Source organism: Hordeum vulgare, chromosome 5H (assembly GCF_904849725.1).
Source record: "Hordeum vulgare subsp. vulgare chromosome 5H, MorexV3_pseudomolecules_assembly, whole genome shotgun sequence".
Taxonomy (NCBI): Eukaryota; Viridiplantae; Streptophyta; class Magnoliopsida; order Poales; family Poaceae; genus Hordeum; species Hordeum vulgare.
In genome coordinates, this window is record NC_058522.1 from 564,630,963 (window position 1) to 564,651,212 (window position 20,250).

The following is a 20,250-nucleotide window of genomic DNA, read 5'->3' on the forward strand; positions in this document are numbered from 1 at the left end:
CGGTATCCGCATACCTATTTCAATCTCGTTACCGACAAGTCTCTTTACTCGTTCCGTAATACAAGATCCCGTTACTTACACTTAGTCACATTGCTTGCAAGGCTTGTGTGTGATGTTGTATTACCGAGTGGGCCCCGAGATACCTCTCCGTCACACGGAGTGACAAATCCCAGTCTTAATCCATACTAACTCAATGGACACCTTCGGAGATACCTGTAGAGCACCTTTATAGTCACCCAGTTACGTTGTGACGTTTGATGCACACAAGGTATTCCTCCGGTGCTAGTGAGTTATATGATCTCATGGTCATAGAAACAAATACTTGACACGCATAAAACTTTAGCAATAAAACGACACGATCAATATGCTGCGTTCATAGTTTGGGCCTAGTCCATCACATGATTCTCCTAATGATGTGATCCAGTTATCAAGCAACAACACTTTGCACACAGTCAGAAAACCTTGACTATCCTTGATCAACTGGCTAGCCAACTAGAGACTTGTTAGGAACATTGTTTTGTCTATGTATCCACACATGTATCTATGTTTTCATTCAATACAATTATAGCATGGATAATAAACGATTATCTTTAAACAAGAAATATAATAATAACTATTTATCATTGCCTCTAGGGCATATTTCCAACACGGTTGCCGTCTTCAAGGGCACCAATAGTGAAATCACGGCATCTCGCATTGTGTGAGGGCGTGAGGAGAATACGGTGGCCCTAGTGGCTTCTTGGAGAGCACTGTGCCTCCACAACGGTCTAACGGAGACATACTTTCACTCACCGGGAAGGAACTCCGGTAACACATCTTCGTCTTCTTTGGTTCCACTTGTGGTTACTACCCACCTTTACTTTGTGCAAGCTATTTGTATTGTTTATCTCCTTGCTTGTATTGTTATTGTTGTTAGCATCATATAGGTTGCTCACCTAGTTGCACATCTAGTCAACCTTTTGTTGCGAAGTCTAATTTGTTAAAGAAAACTTAAAAAGTGGTAGATGCCTATTCACCCCCCTCTAGTCAACTATATCAATCGTTTCAATGTTGCATAACTAATAAGAAACCAAATATAATATTTATTGACAACATTTGTTTCATGATATGTCAACTAATAAATCAAGACAAATCAAAAGGCAATATTTAGCATAGATAGATGATACAAAAGATTAATACCCAATCAAAAGATTGGTTGATCCGAGCCTCTCATGACTACATCTTTAATAATAGAAGGAGCTAAAGCTTTGATCATCAATTTTGAAATGCAAATAGTGCATAATATAGCAGGTAAAACTACTTAAAAATAGATGCAAAATGTGAAAACTTACGTCTAGGACAAGGCAAAACTCCTTTACGTGTGTGATAACCTTGAAATCGCTCAATTTTATTTGATTCTTCAATACTAACAAATACACCTAGCTCAATGTAACATACCAATCTATGGTTCATCCAATCATTGTCCATTTTGTTCCTCAATCCAGTCTTGATAATGCTCATTGCTGAGAATGCTCTTTCCACTGTTGCGGTTGCAACAGGTAAAATCAGTGCTAACTCAGTTTGCTCTCCGTGTTTTCTAGGAAATTATCTCATGAGTTCTTCATCGTATATTCTCAAAGTAACCTTCATGTACTTCAAGATTAGTTTTCATTTGGTCTCTGAACTGTTAGACTTGATCTGGTGCTACTTATGACTCCTGAAACTTGACCATTTAGTGTGCTTTGGTCTCTGAACTGCACATTTGGTCACTCCCCTATACTTTGGATGGACTAGGTTCTGGATCTACACTTGCATTGGCATCCGTTGACTTGATCAGTCGCTAGTGTTGCATGTGATCATTCACTATTTCCTAGATCATTTGATGTTCTACTTGTTTGGTTTTGTGAAAACCATCTTGGATACTATCCTATTAGGGGGTTTGGACCAGTTCCAAATGCCCTAAGTACTAGGGCATATAGTAATGCATTTCCCTAAGGGAAATGATACATTTTAACATCTTTCCTTTGCTTGCTTGTTTGTTTTGCAGTTCATCATGCAGATCATGAAGAAAACAATAATAAGAAGAAGAACTAGATATGTTTAGTTTAGATTTCTTTTCTTTTTTCTTACTTCTATTTCAAGGATGTGATTCCTGAATACTTGTAATTTATATTAATCTCAATAAAGTGAATTGTTTCTTGCTCACATCATAGTTTGTAATATCACTTTGTAATAATATTTATTATCAATAAAGTTTCCTTTATTCATTTTTGTATCAACTTTTGTATGATATATTTGTAATGTAAATCCATGTATTAATTCTAAATCAGTTTGAATTCATGTGATTTGAATTACCAATTCACTTATTTGAATTGCACTTTATGGACTTCGGTCGTTATGTTCTACTACATCCATCCCAAAATAAGTGACTCAAAAATGACTCACAAAACTGAGCCATTTTTGAGTCACTTATTTTGGGACGGAGGGAGTATGTTATTTGAGTTGTGATCCAAATACTTAAAATGAGCAAAGGTCATGCCCATATTTAGAATTGAGCCAAACTTTTCTGAATTCAAATGAAAAATTTAAATTTATCCCAAGTTTTTGATGATGAATGCAATGTTCAATAAAAAAACGTTCTCTCTAAACTACGAGACTTTACATGTACATACATACATGGGGGAACAATTTTGCAAGGGCTTTAGCATAGCAAGATTAATGATTGCTAACTATAGATATATTGTGCTCTAAGCTTTTTGTTCTGCTTGGCTTTAAAACCAATAGTCTCATCGAAAGATCCTAGTTTTAGATGTACTACAATTTTATAAGCAGGTGAAAATGAGCATGAACGATCATTAACGTGCATGCCATGTGTTACAAGAGTTTTAGATTGCAACTCCATAACTTGCAATTATATTTCTCATTTATAGTGAGCATCGATGGTGAGTTGTTCGAGTAGCATCTTAAGTAGATTATCAACATATTAGCCCGAGCTTGACCTTTGATAAGTATGGTCCCTATCTCTCTAAAAATAATATTTTGGTAACTTGAGTTTGCGTGAAAACAATACTTCCATCCTCAAAAGTTTTTAATGATCCACATGGCAAAATAGCATTTGTGTTGTTTTAGCCATATTTGTTCGCATGATTAATTTTGATCGTGCCCCCAAAATATATGTGGCTCCAGTGCAATGCACGACCACTCACCCTGGTCAATATTAGAAGTAACATCGACATTTAGTTTAACATACCTTGCGCTATTCATAGCCCATGATGAGGTCGCGAGTGGTCGAGGTGGAATTTTCATTGTAGAATTTTTTTGTTGCGCCTTATAGTAAATTTGTCGCCAGAGCAATGATGGGCATATAACATCGATTAATAGGAGCCAACTGTGGTTTTTTACCGCCTTGCCCGCCAGCTGTATTAGCAGGTATCCCCGTAGACCAATACTTGCAAATCTCAACACAATATTAGCGGCTGACATGCAAGCGGAGAAGGTACTCATGTTGTTGGTCCGGACCAATCAACTTGGACAACATCCACCATGAAGTTCTCTAGACTGCGAGCTCGCCAAAGGCCAGCCGCCCATTATCACTTGAGCAAAAGCGCGTCATCATATCCTCTACCCCAATTTTAGAAATTGTGCACCGCCCATTTGTGCTGACATGTCTATATTTCTTGTGAATATATGGACTTAAGTGGTAGAATACCATGCATGCCACTACATCATTTTTTATTTTTACCTAGCCCGGTACCTTCAGTTTCTGTATAAAATCATTAGAATGGGATTACCAATCAATACATGCATGAGTTGCTCTGATTCTGTTTCTTGTTCGCGGGAAGGAAATGACTTCCATGTTGTATGAGTAGTATTACCATTTTTTCTTTTTCTTTGGAGTGTAGTTTGAGTAGTAGTACTGGACCTTTTTTTTACAACAAGAAGAATTTGAGCGAGCACAAAATAAAGCTGCTGTTACGGCCCAGATCGAGCAAACGCCAGCCCATTTTGCAGAATACTCCCGATCAATAGCGTAGCGCCCCTCACGTCCGTCCGCCGCTGGTGCTGGCGTGCTGCTGCGTTTTGCAGGTTTTAGTCCCACCTTGCCTAGCGAGCGGCGTCGGGCGGCCGAGCTGGCTATATAAGGAGGGCGTGGTGCTCCGTTCTTACATACTTACCTGGACGGGGTCGACGGGCGATCAAGAAGGCCCGTGGCCTAGATCAGTGGCCCACATTGCACTTGGTGGGTGCGCTGGCCTACCATCTCCCCAAGTGGGAGAGTGGACGTCATAATTTGTGATAGAGGGGGTACGCGTTCGCGCGGCCCCTGCCAATCCCTTTAAATTAAATTTGGATCCCTGGCATGTTCTCAAACAGAGCGAAGTGCCCTTGCTTAGTTTTCTTTCTAGTCCCTGCCCTTTTGAGAAAAATGCAGTAATTTTGATCCCTGGCCTGTTCTCAAACAGGGCAACTGTGTAGTTCTCATTTTAGTCCCTGCCTTGTCCAGGAATTCGATAGGACGTGTAACATGGTCCATATTTCATCAGGTATCTTTATTTAAATTCAGATTCCTAAGGGAAATATTAAGGAAAAGTCTATCCCTTAATCGGCATGGTGGTGGTGGCAGGCGCCCGCGCCACCAGTCGCTCGCCTCGACGCCATCCGCACGCCGCTGCCAGCCCAGTCGTGCCGCTGGCCGGCCACCAGCTTGTAAAAATTCCGGCAATATGATCTTTATTGTAGGCAATTGTGCCAAGAGGTCATTCTAACTAGAGACAACTTAAAAAAAGGCACTGACAGGGGGATCCAACCTAGTATTCATTTTGTGATCAGCTAAAGTCTGCCCAACACCTGATGTTTCTTTGCCTTGTTGCTAGAGTAGTATGGAGAACAGTGGGTTCAATACTGAGGACCGAGAGAGTGCTTGGATACGTTTTAGTCCCATAACTAAAAGTAATGAGACTAAAACTTGCTAGCCTCAACCATGCTTGGATCCAAGTAGTAAAGAGACTAAAATCAAGTTAATGAACGTTTATTATCCTCCAAATCCTCCAGTTCAGAACTTGCATGAGGAGTTAAATGAGGAGAGAGAGGACTAATGCACATTTTAGTAGGGGTACCCCTGACTAAAAGATTTTAGCCTCAAGACTAGTTTTAGCCTCTCCTTCGTCAGGGGTGCTTGGAACTTTAGCCTCTCAAAAAGACTAGTGTTAGTCAGACTAGTTATAGTCTTTTGGATCCAAGCACCCTCTGAGTGTGGGCCTAATTATATATGGCAATATTATGTTTGGATTAATGTGTTCTTACCTGTCTGTAATGATGTTTATACTGTTGGTCTTGATGCGATATGTTGGGCAATGTGGCTGGCACGCAACCGTGCCACTTTTGAAAATTTTTTGGATTAATAACCCTTTCGAAATTGTTTTCACAGCGTGTGCTTTCATACAATATTGGACAGGTCTGCAGAAGCCGGAAATGGCTGAGGTGATTAAGAAAGGTGTTGAGATGCTGAAGGAAAATGCATCACAAATGTTGCTGCTCTGTGGACCTCCAATGCCAGAATCTAGCGAGCAGGGCGAGGAAGGTGACAAATGGGATGAGTGGTGAGCTGCGGATCAAGCTGGTGGAGGATGTGCTGATGCTGCTGGTATTCAATTTGGTCTTTTGTTGTTTATGTTTTGCTAACCCTGCGTGGTTTGTCGTAGTACTGGTGGTTTTGTCTTGTTGTCTGGTAGGACTGATTGCGGTACTTGGCGGTGATTTTTCTTTCCTAGTTTCTGACGGGTTTGGGTGTTATCTAGATTTTCGCCCCATAGTCTTGTGTTCCTGATGAAGGCGCAGACGGTGGGTTTTCTGATATTGCCCCGAACTCGCTTCTCCCTCTTTCCCTTGTTATTGCTCTGGTTCGGAGGAAAAATGTGTATTTCCGTTATTTATATGCTTTATAATGGAAAGGGGAAGCCCGGTTCGGAAAAAAAATGATCTTTATTGTAGAAGTTCCTGAAACATGACCTTTGTTGCAAAAATTTCTTTCGTAAAAATACCTATGTTACGGGAAGTCGAAGAAAAAAAAATCTGCAACAAAGCAAATTATTTTTGGAACTCGCCCATTATTTCAGAATTAATGGGTCTAAAATTTATTTTTTGCAACAAACGAATGTTTCTGTAACTCGATCATCGTTTTAGGAATTATGGGATGCCCGGTCGAAGCGGATCGGACGGCCCTCGATGTGGAGCAGCCCCCGAATATTAACCTGTATAATTTAAAATCTGGCATTTTTTTCTTCTAATTATAATACGTATGCGTTAGGCTGAACGTGCCAAGCTAAGCCTAGAAGCATGGCCATGGCGACGGGTGTGTGCCTCCCCCCACCACTCGCGACCGTCGCGCGCGCCTCCACCTCTCTCCCCGCTCGCTCCCGCCGCCTACCTCGTCCACAGCGCAGACCCCACCCTCTCGGCCGCGCCGCGGCGGGGATGGACGCCCTCAACGTGTCGTCGCGGGACGCGGAGCCGCTCATCCACCCCGTGTCGGCCGCCGCCGCCGCCACTGCGCACCGTCGGCTCCGCGTACGGCGCACGACCCCAGTCCTCGCCGCCCCAAATATAGAGAATCCCAGTGCCTTCTATTCTGGGGCGGAATCCGGGCGGGGCGGTCTTTTGACGACATGGGCGGTGATGTGCAGGTGCGGACGCACGCGCAGGGCGCCGACGAGTCACCGACGGACGCCGGCAGTGGCGCGGCGGCCGGGGCGGACTACTCGCTGGCGGCCGTCATCCTCCCGTGAGCTAACTTATATATCTCCCGACCCCCCATCCGTTAGCGGCATTTGGGGATAAATGCATTTCTAGCTCGATTCCACCTCTCCAGATCGCGTGAATCAACCATTTTGGGGCAGAATTAAACCTACTTCAGCTCACCATGGATACATTGCTTACTACTTTTGCTGTCCTCCGTGTTGAATTAGGGTTGTAGCATACCGTGGAATTAGCATGATGTAGTGCATTGTGAGAAATGTGCAGCCTGATTTAAAATGGTCTTCTGTTATGCATGGCCCAGATAATAGACTGTCAGGAATTCTGTTCATGCCAAACCGTGATCCTTGTGCTTAAAGTGGTCATACAAATGCGTCGTATAGTGGAGGATATGTTAGATTTGCATGCCAGTTCGACTACAGACAATTGTTGCATCTTGGTTTGGTCCAGTGTTTATTGTCGTTGCAATTCGGTTTATGGATTGGACGACACAATATAGAGTATGTCGAGTTTTCTGTACTAACGAGCCAGTGTTTGGAACCTAGGTTCGTGTTCCCTGCATTGGGTGGCCTCCTTTTCGGTTATGACATCGGCGCAACTTCTGGAGCGACCATATCTGTGCACGTAAGTCCCAATTTGGCTGTTCCATAATTTCCTAAAGCTGACGCTTGCCCTCACATGGTTGCTTCCTCGTTCTTCAGTCTGCTGAGCTCAGTGGCACCACCTGGTTCAACCTCTCTTCTGTGCAGCTAGGGCTTGTGGTAAGCCATTTGGGCGATCCCTGTGTTTTATAAGCCTACGCCTACATTTGTTAATCATTAATCAAGAACATTGTTTTTACCATGTAATCAAGAAAACTGTTGTGCTTAATGAGTTTATTGTCATTCTATTAAGGCCAGTGGTTCACTTTATGGTGCTCTTGGTGGATCCATTCTCGCATACCGCATTGCAGATTTTCTAGGTGATTTGAAACGATAGTGTGCGTCAATATTCCTTACTATGTATTCTTTGAAGATGAAGCGAAATAACTGCTACTACCCATCTTCTTGCAGGAAGAAGAATAGAGTTGATCACAGCAGCTGCATTATATATTTCTGGTGCTTTGGTCACTGGATTAGCTCCTAATTTTGTAGTTCTGATCATAGGCCGTCTCCTTTATGGCGTTGGCATTGGTTTGGTGAGTAGCTGCAAGCACAAGTACTTCTATCAAATACCCCTTTTACCACCCCAAAACTCTGAAAAGGGGAAACTGGGAGGAACACAAGGCAAAGGAACATATTCATGATCAACTAATGGCTAGAATAGATAAACGAGCTTGTTCTCTAACTTTCAGTTTTATGCCACTGAACTACCACAATGCTCTGTTCCAGGCAATGCACGGTGCTCCCCTTTATATTGCAGAGACTTGTCCTTCACAAATACGTGGAACATTGATATCTTTGAAGGAGCTGTTTATTGTAGGAGGGATACTGGTAACTATCTTGTCATATATTGCCTAAACAAAACTATATTCTCATACAACAAAATGCATGATCTGATGCCGTCTGACCATTTATTATTTTAACAATTTACAGTTTGGATACCTCGTAGGGAGCTATGAAATTGATGTTGTAGGAGGATGGCGGTACATGTTTGGTTTTAGTGCTCCACTGGCAGCTATAATGGCTGTTGGTATGTGGAGTTTACCACCTTCACCTAGATGGCTACTTCTCAGGGCAGTGCAGGGAAAAGGCCCTGTGGAAGATAACAAAAAGAAGGCAATGAATGCCCTGAGAAGACTGAAGGGCCCTTCAGCAAGTGAGAAGGTTCTGACAGACGAGATTGATAATAATCTTTCATCAATTAGGGCTGCCTACGCAGATCAAGCTGAGGGAAGCATTTTTCAAGTATTCGAGGGAGCAAGCTTGAAGGCCTTCACTATTGGAGGAGGACTGGTTCTCTTCCAGCAGGTTTTTATCCTCTTGAGTCCCACTAATACGCAGCTTAACTGAATTTAAAATCTGACCTCCTTTGCCATCATCCTTCTAGATTTGAAATTCTCCACCCGGTTAAGTTGAAATTCAAATGACCTTAGCATGTACTACCTCTTTACCTCTTTAAAATTCAAATGACCTTAGCATGAACTGCAAAAACGTCTTATATTTTGTTACGGAGGTAGTACCTTCTATTCTAAACTATTTATATTATCTTTGGCTTGAGAAGTTGAATCCGCATTGGAAAATGTCCAGCATTATTTATTTATTCATTTCATCCTAATTTGGACATTTGTTTTTAGTAGTTATTAAGTCAGCTGAAGTGCTAATTTATTTGTCAGATAACAGGCCAGCCAAGTGTTCTATACTATGCAACCTCCATTCTGCAGGTACCTCAGTTTTGCTTCGAGCTGTTCAATTGATTCGTTCGATTTCGAAATTAGAACAGATGGAAGTAGGACCAATACAGCTTTTCATATTGCTGCATACAAGATAATTTGTTTATGTCCATCTTCTGTAGACTGCTGGGTTTACAGCTGCATCTGATGCTGCAAAAGTGTCAATTTTGATTGGGCTGTTCAAGGTAATACCACGGAGCTAGATCACTACAGTAATCTGCTGGGCATAAATTGTAATAGTTCAATCCTTTTGCAGTTTGTGATGACAGGTGTCGCGGTGCTTAAAGTTGACGATCTTGGAAGACGGCCGTTAATGATAGGAGGTGTTAGTGGAATTGTGAGTAACTTTACCCTTTCCTACAACTTGTTTAACTTATATGTTTGCTATGGAAAGTGTGACCCTCACTAGGAGCCAGCTATTTGAATTGATAGTCCTACTAGGCATATGTAGTACTCCCTACGTCCCAAAATAAGTGTCTTAAGCTTAGTATAATTTTGTACTAGAGCTAGTACAAAGTTAAGACAATCATTTTGGGACAGAGGGAGTAATTATCTATGCGATAGTATTATGAAGAGAAATCTCTAATAATGATTAGAGGCTTAAAAAACCTTTGCAACTTCAGCAAGTTCATCAGGCATCTAAACAGTTGTACAAGTTGTATTATATTGATATGATTAGGCTATGAAAGAGTAATCCTTATGTTTTCTAATTCAACCTGGAAATGCAGACTGTTGCACTCTTCCTGCTAGCAGCTTACTACAAGGCTCTCAGTGGCTTCCCTTTTGTTGCTGTTGGTGCTTTACTTCTTTATGTTGGCTGTTACCAGGTTGGTGCTTTACTTGCGTAGGGGTTATTTAGTAAGCACGGAGTGGTACGGGAAATTGACATGCCTTGTGTTTCAGCTTTCATTTGGTCCAATAAGCTGGCTAATGGTCTCTGAGATCTTCCCACTCCGAACAAGGGGACGCGGAATCAGCCTCGCGGTACTCACAAATTTCGGATCGAATGCGTTAGTGACATTCGCATTCTCACCCTTGCAGGTAATTATACTGGAACCGTTATCTCCTTATTTATTTATGTATCTCTTGAAGTTCGAGCCTATTCGACTGGATAAGGCGTAATTCTTTAACAGACGTATGAACAAACCGAAGAGTGGCGCCAACCAATTTAACTGTGCCGCTCTTTTTTCATGTTTACAGGGGTACCTCGGACCGGCCAACGTCTTCCTTCTTTTCGCAGCCATATCGCTGCTCGCCCTCTTGTTTGTCATCCTCAACGTCCCAGAGACCAAAGGGCTGAGCCTGGAGGAGATTGAATCCAAGATCCTGAAGAAGTGATTGGAAATGCCTGCTGATATTCATCCTCTAGCCTCTTCCCTGTCCGCTCCACGGATCGGATCGGAGCGCGTCTCCCTGTAGAAGCTCTTCCTGCTGATTTTGTCTGTGTAATTGATGTAGGTGTACATGCATCTGTAGTTGTACGACCACACGCCCCTCTTTCTGAATCAGCTGTCATTTTTTGTTGATGCCTGTGATTCAGATGTTACTGTTAACAGTGCATGTATGTACCCAGTTGCAAATTAGCTGCCACATTGAGAAGAACTTTCAGCTGAAGAGGAGCTGCCGTTTCTCGTCAGGGGAGTTTGACGTGGACGTCCTTATCGTGGCGGTGGTGAACCCTGACGTCGACGGGAACGACACTCTGACGAACCCGTCGAATGCCTCGCTGTGCTCGAACAGCGTCATGCTGTTCCCAAGATCCTCCGGCGACGTCTCCGGCGCCGGTGCCGCGCCTTCCAGCATCTGCACCACCTGCCTCATGCCCGGCCGTCGCAACGGGTCCGGGTGAGAGCAGAGCAGCCCCAGCTTGAGGACCAGCTCGAGATCTTCCTGGTCGCACTTGCCCATCCTCAGGTCCCTTGCCTCCGTGATCCTCCCGGCCTTCCAGTGCTCCAGGACGAGCTCCACGAGCCCCGGCGATGGCGGCGAGTCATCCGACTCGTTGCTGAACACCACGGGCCTCCGGCCGCACGCCACCTCGAGCAGGAAGGCTCCGAAGGCGAAGACGTCGGAGCTCGTGGTGGCCTTGCCGGTCTTGCTCATCTCCGGCGCGATGTACCCGAGCGTGCCCACCACGCGCGTCGTCTGCGGGTCGCCGCCGTGGTCGTAGAGCCGCGCGAGCCCGAAGTCGCTGAGCTTGCCGTTCATGTCGGCGTCGAGGAGCACGTTGCCGGACTTGATGTCCCGGTGCACCACCACCTGCTCCCACCCCTCGTGCAGGTACAGCAGCCCGGCCGCCACGCCCCGGACGACCTTGGCGCGCTGCTCCCAGCTCAGCTCCGATGATGGATGACCGAACAGGTGTTGGTCCAGGCTGCCGTTGGGCATGTAGTCGTAGACGAGTAACAGCTCCCCGCGCCGCCGGCAGTAGTGGAGGAGCTGCACCAGGTTGCGGTGGCGCAGCCGGCTCATGCTCACGATCTCCGACACGAACTCCTGCAGCCCCTGCCGCGACCCGTGCGAGACCACCTTGACGGCGACCTCGGCGCCGGACCTCCGGAGCACGCCGTGGTACACGCGGCCGAAGCCTCCGGCGCCGATGAGGTCGCGGAAGCCATTGGTGGCGCCGTGCAGGTCTTTATAGCTGATCCTGTGAGGGCCGTACTCTACCTCCCAGTCTTCTTCCTCCTCCGCGAACTGCCGGCGCCGCCGCACCACGAGCGCCGCGACGGCCGCGGAGGCCAGGAGCAGGATCACGACGACCAGGACGAGCAGCGTCATCGGGAGTAGTAGCGGCGGCATCGTTCTCTTGGATGATGATGATGATGTGGACGACGGGAGCCGCGGGAGCTTGGAGAGGTCGAGGTCCTGGGCACGGCCGCCGCCGAGGCGAAAGCTCCAGCCGAGGACGTAGTGCGAGCTCGCGGCAGCGCCGTTCGCGGCCGAGAAGCCGACGTAGCTGTCTTCGGCCACGGCCCTCGAGAGGTTGACGTTGCATGACACGAGCGGAACGGCCGGTCTGGGCGCGCCCGCCGGCGACACCGTCACCTCGAGGCGCGCTCTCTCGCCGTCGTACTCGATCCACACCTGCAGGGGCGCGTCGCCACCGCCAGTCAGGCTGATGTTGTCGAACTTAGTTCCACCGAAGCCGTCGTCGTGCCAGTACCCGGCCGGGGTTGAGTTAACAGAGTGGAGGCCGTTGACGTCGATGCCGACGTGGTTTTCGTCGGCGTCATGGAACTCAGCGTCCATGGCGGTATCCAGCTCGACAGCGACGATCAGGCTCGTGCCGTTCCCCAGGCTGTCCGACGTGTTGAACAGTCCTAGGTACTTGCCGGCAACGGCACCGGGGACGGCGACGGAGGGGGCGAGCGCGAAGGCGATGCCGTGGCCGTGCGCGTCCGGGTACCGTGGCGCGATGGCGACGACGAAGGTGGTGGAGAAGGAGACGGGCGCGCCAGTGGAGGCGTCCCGGAAGCGGAGGGGCGCCTGGTGGAAACCGTGGCCGAACGCCTCCTTAGTGTCGTTGGTGAGCCGCAGGATGCCGGAGGGGGCGAGCACGGCGGCCGCGCCGGTGGTCGCCACGCTGCCGACGGCGAAGCCGGCGTACACGAACTCTTGGGCACCGGCGACGTCTAGAGCGAGGAAGAGGAGGAGCCAGACTAACGCGGCCAGGTCGATCGGCATGGCGACGACCGGCGCGAGCAGCGGGAGCGATCGAGCGTTCGCGCTCCGTCCCCGTGGGGCAGGGTGGGGAAGTAGTCGTCGGGTGAAATGGACGGCATTGGAGGAGACCTCAAGGTCAAGGTTGCCTCCGCTGAGCTGACAAGGACGGGGAGAGGGACATGGAGGCCCGCCGGAGGTGTTCGAAACGAACGAACTAACGGAGTTTTTTTTTTAAAGTGAAATGAAGTAGAGTAGAGAAATGTTGAAATCAATCCAAGAGGGTTGAGTCAAGAGGCCTTGTAACTAACAAAAGATCCATATTAATCTACTAAATGTTGAATAACTAGGCATTTTTCTGTTATGTTTAATTTAGAAAACAATAGGTAAAATATGGTCAATATGATATTTTTCGAACCGGGCTTCTCCCCTTTCCATTACTTTCATAACGGAAATACAACGTTTTTGAAACCAGAACTAGAAAGAGAGGGAAAGGAAAGAACCGAGCTCGTAACAATACTAAAAAACCCACTGTTTATGCCTGTCATCAGGAACACAAACTGTGGGGCAAAAACCTGGTATTATCCGTCACTATGCACAGACCAAAAGCTAAACTACCACATGACAGTACCGCTACCAAAGTTCCATACAACCACATACAAACCAGGCTCACAAAAAAGCACACAACATAATAAGAGCCCCAGATTAAAAGAGCCTTCATCAGGAGCAAAACGAACTGTCTCTAAGAATTCCTGCAATGTAACCAGCAAGAGCCACCGCCAAGAAATCATCATCTTCACCAACACTTACCACTCCTCCCAGCCTTCTTCCTAATCAGCCTGTTCGGTAGATTCTGGTCTCGGAGGTCCACATAGCAGCAGCATCTGGGATGCGTTTTCTTTCAGCAATTTAGCTCCCTTCTTGACCATCTCCGCCACCACAGGTTTTTACAGACCTGCCCAATATTCAATAAACGCACAGGTTGTGAAAACAATTTCAAAGGGGGTACTGATCCACTTCTTTTCAAAGGTAGCCCGATTCCGAGCCAACCAGATAGACCAGCAAACTGCAGCTAAGCCAATAGTATATATATATATATATATATATATCACACAAGCCAGGCAAAAAAGCATACAACCAAGAGTAAACTTGCCAACTTGATTTCGGAATATAGTTGGTACCAAACAGAGCACCTACAGTCCTCCAAACTACTTTGGCTACCGAGCACCCAAAGAACAAATGCTGAGCCGATTCAGGTTCATCACAAATAGAACATTTAGGATTCCCGTGCCACTTTCGTTTCTTCATATTATCCCTCGTAAGAATGGAATTTTGAAACAACTGCCACAGAAAGATTTGGATCTTCAAAGGAATCTTGTTCCCCAAATCCACTTATAGTTAGCCCCCGCAAGGTTTTTTTCTAACCATCTGTACATAGTTTTAGTAGAGTATTCTCTGGAATTATCTAATTTCCAGTATATTTCACCCTCCTTATCTTTACAGACTTTATCCAACACATATTGTCTCATTTCCTCCCATCTCTGGAGCATATCATGAGATAATCTTCTTCTAAAATAAGATAGAGGATTCATACTCTCCAACTTATCAACAGCACATTCCTTATCCAAACATATTTCAAAAAGATCAGGATATCTATCCTTTAGAAGGACATTGTCACCCAAATCATCTAGCCAGGCTAGCTATATTACCTTTTTTAAACACCACCCCTCTACCAGCCATGTATTACTCCTTAACCTTCAAAATTGCTTTCCAACAAGGAGAATCAGCAACTTTCTGCTTGACTTTAGCTACAGATGTTCTTTTAAGATACTTAGCTTTCACAATATCTTGCCATAGCCCCTTTTTTCTCAAGCTTCCACCACCATTTTGCGAGTAAGCTGATATTTTGTTTTCTCAAGTCCTTAAACCCCAGTCCTCTCTTCACCTTAGATCTACAAACACGAGTCCATTTCACCATATGATACCCTTTTCTCCCGTTACGATGCCAGAAAAAATTTCCTTCTAGGTTTGTCCCATTTCTCAAGTGTAGTTTTCTTAATTAAGGCCATGGACATATAATACGACGGGATATGGGATAACACCGCATTAACTTTTATAAGTCTACCCCCATTGGATAGAGATTCACTAATCCAGGATTCCCCACGGCTAATAAACTTGTCATCCACAAAGAGCCAATCACTGCATTTAAGCCCAACATAGCTAGCAGGCATGCCTAGGTACTTAATGGGGAAGGATCCAATCTCACAATTGAACATTTCAGCATAATTTCTCATAGTTTCATCATCAACACCTAGTGAGAAAATCTCACTTTTCAAAAAGTTGATTTTTAAGCCTGACATAACCTCAAACAGATAAAGCAACAATTTGATATTCAAAGCATTACTAGCATTATCTTCAAAACACAAAATAGTATCATTAGCATATTGAAGTATAGCAACCCCATGCTCCACCAAATCTGCTGCTAACCCAGTAAACAAGCCATTCTCCTGTGCCTTCAGAACCATCTTTGTAAGACAGTGAGCAGCCATGTTAAAGAGGAAAGGAGAAAGGGGGTCACCCTGTCTTACTCCTTTGGCACTCTGGAAATATTCTCCCACCTCATCATTTAACTTCACACTAATGGTGCCACCTACCAAAATCCTCCGAACCCAATCTATCCATCAGGTGTCAAAGTTTCTTTTGCTATGGCAATCCAACAGGAATTCCTAGTTAATTTTATCATATGCTTTCTTGAAGTCAAGTTTGAGCACAATCCCTGTTTCTTACGGACATACGTATGATGCAAAATTTTATGTAATGACATGACCCCGTCCATAATATCTCTATTCTTGATAAAAGCATTTTGATGCCTACTAAACTGAATATCCACAAAAGATTCCAATCTGATAGTAAGCACTTTTGTAATCAACTTGTAAACACATCTTAAAAGGCATATAGGTCTGAACTGTTGTATCTTGCTAGCTCCAACCACTTTAGGTAGCAGTGTTATTATACCATAGTTAAGCCTTTCTACATCAAGTTTATTCTTGTAAAACCATTCAAAAAGCAACATCACATCATTTTTAACAATGTCCTAGCAGGATTGAAAAAATTCAATCGGAATGTTATCAGGTCCAGGGGCCTTATTGTGTTTCATCGAGAACAAGGCATTTTTAACTTCCGTATCCGAAAAAGGTCCGAGGAGGATAAAATTCTCAATATCCCCCAACTTCTCCTTGTCACCCCACATATTACTATCTATCTTACATAAGTTTCCACGAGCAGGCCCAAACAAATCTTTATAAAATTCAGGGGCATGTTTAAGCAGGTTCTTATTCCCCTCAATCACCATATCTCCACAACTAAGCGAAATAATCGCATTCCTCCTTCTCCTTCCATTCACCGTTCTGTGGAAGTATTCAGTGTTACTATCTCCTTTTAGCAACCAATTATCATGCGATTTTTGCAACCAGGCCACCTCTTCTTCTAGTAACAAGCTGTTTAATTCCATTAGCATCTCCACTTTTTTACAGTAAAGCTGAGGGCTCAAGGTATCAATTTCTTGCAACTCTTCAATATGACCTAGTTCCTCCCTTAACCATTTTCTCCTCTTCCTGGCTTTACCAAAGTTATCCGAGCCCGAGCTTTTAAAATATTTTTTAAATCTCTTCAGCTTGATATTCACGATATCAATAGGATTGACAGATTGGACAGGTTGCATCCAAATTTTAGCCACTAGAGTAGTAAACTCAGGTTTATTCAACCAATTTAGATCAAATCTAAACTCTCTTTTGCCCAAATTAATGGGCACATTATCATCAGTGTTTAATATCAGGGGACAGTGGTCCGAGACCTCTCTTACAATTTTCCTAACAAAGGTAAAAGGGAAAAGATATTCCCAGGATTTGGACATGAACACTCTATCTAGTTTCTCCAAAGTTGGCTCCTCTTGGTTGTTAGACCAGGTATATATACCACCACTCATATCCACCTCACGCAAGGAAAGAGAATTAATAATGGAGTTAAAAAGATTCGAGGAATGGCCTAGTCTCACCCTCTTGTTTTTCTCAATAGCAAACCTATGGATGTTAAAGTCTCCTCCTACTATGTAGGGGCAAGTAATGTGACTACATATCGCTGCAAGCTCCGTAAGAAAATCAGTCTTGAACTCTTCATGCGCTGATCCATAAACCACCAGAATAGAACAATTCATCTTAAGATTTTTATTCCACAACTCAAACTTCATAAGGTATTTGCCCACAACACAGTCCACCAGATCAAACACATTGTTTCTAAAACCACCTAATATTCCTCCCGACTTCCCTTCCGAAGGAATCCACTTCCAACTAAAGTCTTCTCCAGGGTCAAATTTCCTAAAGAATTTAGAGGAAAAGTCTTTTTTCATAGTCTCCTGAATCCCAACAAAGTCAAATTTATAATCTCTGATCAAATCAGATATATATGTCCCCATGCCTCTCTTCCCAATCCCCCTACAATTCCAGAATAGACTAATCATTTTTTCTATTTTTCGGGAGTTGAGTTTTGGTGCTAGGTTTGCTAGGAGCCATGGCCTTACCTGCATCATCCCCCACTTTTTGTTTTTGACTTCTAGTCACAGGTTTAGTAATAGTGATATTCACTTTTTTGCTTTCTTTCTTCCTGGATCTAACTATAGTAAAATCATTAACATCCAAGTCCTCATCCCCTACCCACTCTGTATCCAAAGGAGATGCTTCTCTAGCAGCATTAGTGATAAACAACATTTTATCCTGTTGTTTATCATTCTTATCAACTTATTTGGCAATATTAGCTCTCGAAATCTCAAGTTCACTAATAATATCTATAGATTCAAAATTATCATCGGGAATACTAACACCCATTTGAGCAATAGCAGATATAATCTCAAGATTTGACAAAACTTCAAAAGAATTACCAGGTGATGTTTTTTTAACTTGCAGATCTTTCTTTTGAGCCATCCTCTCAGCTCTGACACCCACATGCTCCACATTAGCCCCCACATTCCTTTTGCTGAATCTGACTTGCATTTCCTCCCTCACAGGCGGAGTAGGAATCACCTCCACTTTCTCACCAGAGTTATCAGGGGACTGCACCGAATAGGATTGCATTTTTTGCTGACCAGAAGATTCATTAGGATCTATCTCAGTCACCACAGGTTCCCCCATACATGCTTCCAGATATGATGAGAATATTTTACCAGATGCAGAACTGGGAACAATCTGCATAGAATTCACCACTATTTCATCATAGGAGACCATATCAGAGTCCACATTTCCCACCTCTCCATTTTTTGATTCTTTTCAGCCTCTTCCACCATGGTATCAATAAGTAGCTCATTACCCACTTCTTCACTTTCCTCCTCAGATAACATCTCCTCACTATCATTTTGTTTTTTCTCTTCCTCAATATTTTCTTCCACAGGATTGATAACCATATTTTTTCCATAACCACCTCCAGCTGTTCTCGGGGGAGCCGAAGACTCCCCCATATTGGATGAGGATGCAATACTTCTTTCCACACGCGCATCGGTATTGAATCGAGCCTTTTTAGCAGTGTTACCTTCCTCAGTTTCTTGCTGCACTGTAATTTTTCTCTCGAAGGATTTTTAACCAGGATTTTATCAACAGAGAAGAAAAAATCATAAAAGTGCCCTCCCAGCACCCCTTCTGCTGAAGCAGGGATGTCCTCAGCATCCCTGCAACCCAGCTTGATTCTAACAGATTTAGGCCTATTAATGGTAGCTTTGTCAATTTCCAAGGTTACCCCCACCAGAGATCCCACATAAGCAATATTCCTCTCATGTCTCTTGTCTAAAGGTATGTTACCCACATTAACCCAAGCAACATTCAAAACCCCTTTAGCCCCCACAGATTCAGACCATTTTCTAAGATTTATCACAGCACCACAACTCTTCACATTCATGCTCTCAGCAAAGCATGCCTTGTCCACATCTGTAGGGGAAGGAAATCTCATCACAAAAGTATTAGGGCCAATAGATCTAGCCGAGCACCTCCAATTAGTGTTTATGTAAGCATTAAAAAATTCCTCTAGCTGCCTCCTAGATGCATGTCCCTCTACCACAGATATCACAATGAATCTGTTTCTGTCAGTGGTCTGACTGGGTGTGCTATGATCATGAATATAAAAGAAACCTTTACCCTGTGCCTGGAAACTGCACATGGGTACCACACAATCCCACGGAAGCACAGTATTGCAAATAGGAGCTAGATGACCATGAATCCCACATCTACCGTAAATAGCACGAGGACAACACACTGGTAAATGCCCAGGATTCTTGCAGGTAATGCAAACCTCAGCACCTCCCACTAGTGGAGAGACGTTCCTCTTGCCGGGAGTAGGGTGTCGATGTTCAGGAGGTTGATGAAGAACTTGTTGCTGGCGCATATCCTGTTGGCGTCCTCCTGCAGTTCCACCCGCGGCGACCTGGGCGCTGTTGTCGCCCCACTTCTCCCCACGGGCTCCTCCTTGCGTTTCCATGTCCGCCGCCTCCCATGTGGCCTTGTCAGATCCTCCTTGCCGCGGATCTACTTTGGAGGAGTTTTGCCCGCCGTCTTTGGCCTCGCGCGTCCACACCATGTTGCGGCCGCCTCCGCCTCCGCCACGGCCACGACCTCCTCCATGCCCGACCCGACCAACGCCACCGCCTTGCCCGAAGCGACCCTCGCCACCTCCATCACCACGGAATCCACGGCCACCCATCTCTCGCCCTGCCATGGATGGATTCCGCGGTGGCGACGCCGCCACCTCTGCGAAGGATATGTTGTCTCCCCCTACCTTCCCTTCCCACCAACCGAAGGAAGGTGGAACCCTAGATGGCGAAACCCTAGCTTTCCTCCAGAAGTGGCCGAAGAGGGAGGCGAGATCACTATTAGCAGGATCTCTCGTATCAATATGATATAAAGAAGTACCACTATTAGGGAGGCGAGATCAATATGATATAAAGAATAATAATTGAGGCACGCAATAGATTGTTGAAACTAGCCATACAATCGATATCACAAGCAATAATCATCGTATCCATGTCGATCACTATTAGCAGGAAACCAAGCGCTAGTCCTAACAGAGAGGATAGGATGTCATACGAAACAAGAGCAGAGGATGTAGACGCGCCGTTCTTCATGTTGTTGAAGAGGTCGCCAAGGTCGGGGAAGAAGTCATTATTGAGGAACTCTTCGTCTGGGAAGAAGTCATTGTTCGCAACCACAATGAACAAAAATCCAGTAATCGTGCGGAAGCACTTCCCAAAAATCTAATTGTCCTTCTCCCGTAAGGCATGCTGTTTCATTCCCCGATGCATCCCCGAGGCAAAACGTTTCAACTCATTTTTCTTGCGTGACAAAAATTTAGTGCGGCCCGGCTCATTCTCGCAGCCTGCGACGGGCGACGGACGACAGCGGAGGAAGAGGACGTGTATATGTGCTCTCTTCTCAAGCTCTTAGTGTTAT

The 20,250-nt window shown here is 44.9% G+C and overlaps 2 protein-coding genes and 1 non-coding gene across 3 annotated transcripts; 2 read left to right on the forward strand and 1 right to left on the reverse strand.

Annotated features, from left to right (window-relative positions):
* Positions 1 to 4,146: 4,146 nt before the first annotated feature.
* Positions 4,147 to 4,307, forward strand: LOC123400452. The gene has a single exon (XR_006610724.1). It is a non-coding gene; the product is annotated as a U1 spliceosomal RNA (small nuclear RNA).
* A 1,969-nt stretch (positions 4,308 to 6,276) lies between these two features.
* Positions 6,277 to 10,505, forward strand: LOC123453075 (D-xylose-proton symporter-like 3, chloroplastic). The gene is made up of 14 exons (XM_045129837.1): positions 6,277 to 6,546; positions 6,663 to 6,760; positions 7,278 to 7,356; positions 7,434 to 7,493; positions 7,627 to 7,693; positions 7,785 to 7,909; positions 8,103 to 8,204; positions 8,307 to 8,681; positions 9,047 to 9,094; positions 9,226 to 9,288; positions 9,360 to 9,440; positions 9,832 to 9,930; positions 10,007 to 10,144; positions 10,304 to 10,505. The coding sequence occupies exons 1-14, from the start codon at positions 6,316 to 6,318 to the stop codon at positions 10,439 to 10,441; spliced, it is 1,704 nt and encodes a 567-aa protein (XP_044985772.1). The 5' UTR covers positions 6,277 to 6,315; the 3' UTR covers positions 10,442 to 10,505.
* A 187-nt stretch (positions 10,506 to 10,692) lies between these two features.
* Positions 10,693 to 13,098, reverse strand: LOC123453074 (L-type lectin-domain containing receptor kinase SIT2-like). The gene has a single exon (XM_045129836.1). It carries the CDS (start codon positions 12,788 to 12,790, stop codon positions 10,709 to 10,711), a length of 2,082 nt encoding a protein of 693 aa, XP_044985771.1. The 5' UTR covers positions 12,791 to 13,098; the 3' UTR covers positions 10,693 to 10,708.
* Positions 13,099 to 20,250: the final 7,152 nt, after the last annotated feature.

Excerpts from the sequence above, each read along its gene's own strand:
- LOC123453075 (XM_045129837.1), top strand. The coding sequence starts at position 6,316 with ATGGCCATGGCGACGGGTGTGTGCCTCCCCCCACCACTCGCGACCGTC. Across the intron at positions 8,682-9,046 it reads GACTGGTTCTCTTCCAGCAG|ATAACAGGCCAGCCAAGTGT; the intron begins GTTTTTATCCTC and ends TTTATTTGTCAG. Across the intron at positions 9,289-9,359 it reads TTTTGATTGGGCTGTTCAAG|TTTGTGATGACAGGTGTCGC; the intron begins GTAATACCACGG and ends ATCCTTTTGCAG.
- LOC123453074 (XM_045129836.1), bottom strand. The coding sequence starts at position 12,790 with ATGCCGATCGACCTGGCCGCGTTAGTCTGGCTCCTCCTCTTCCTCGCT.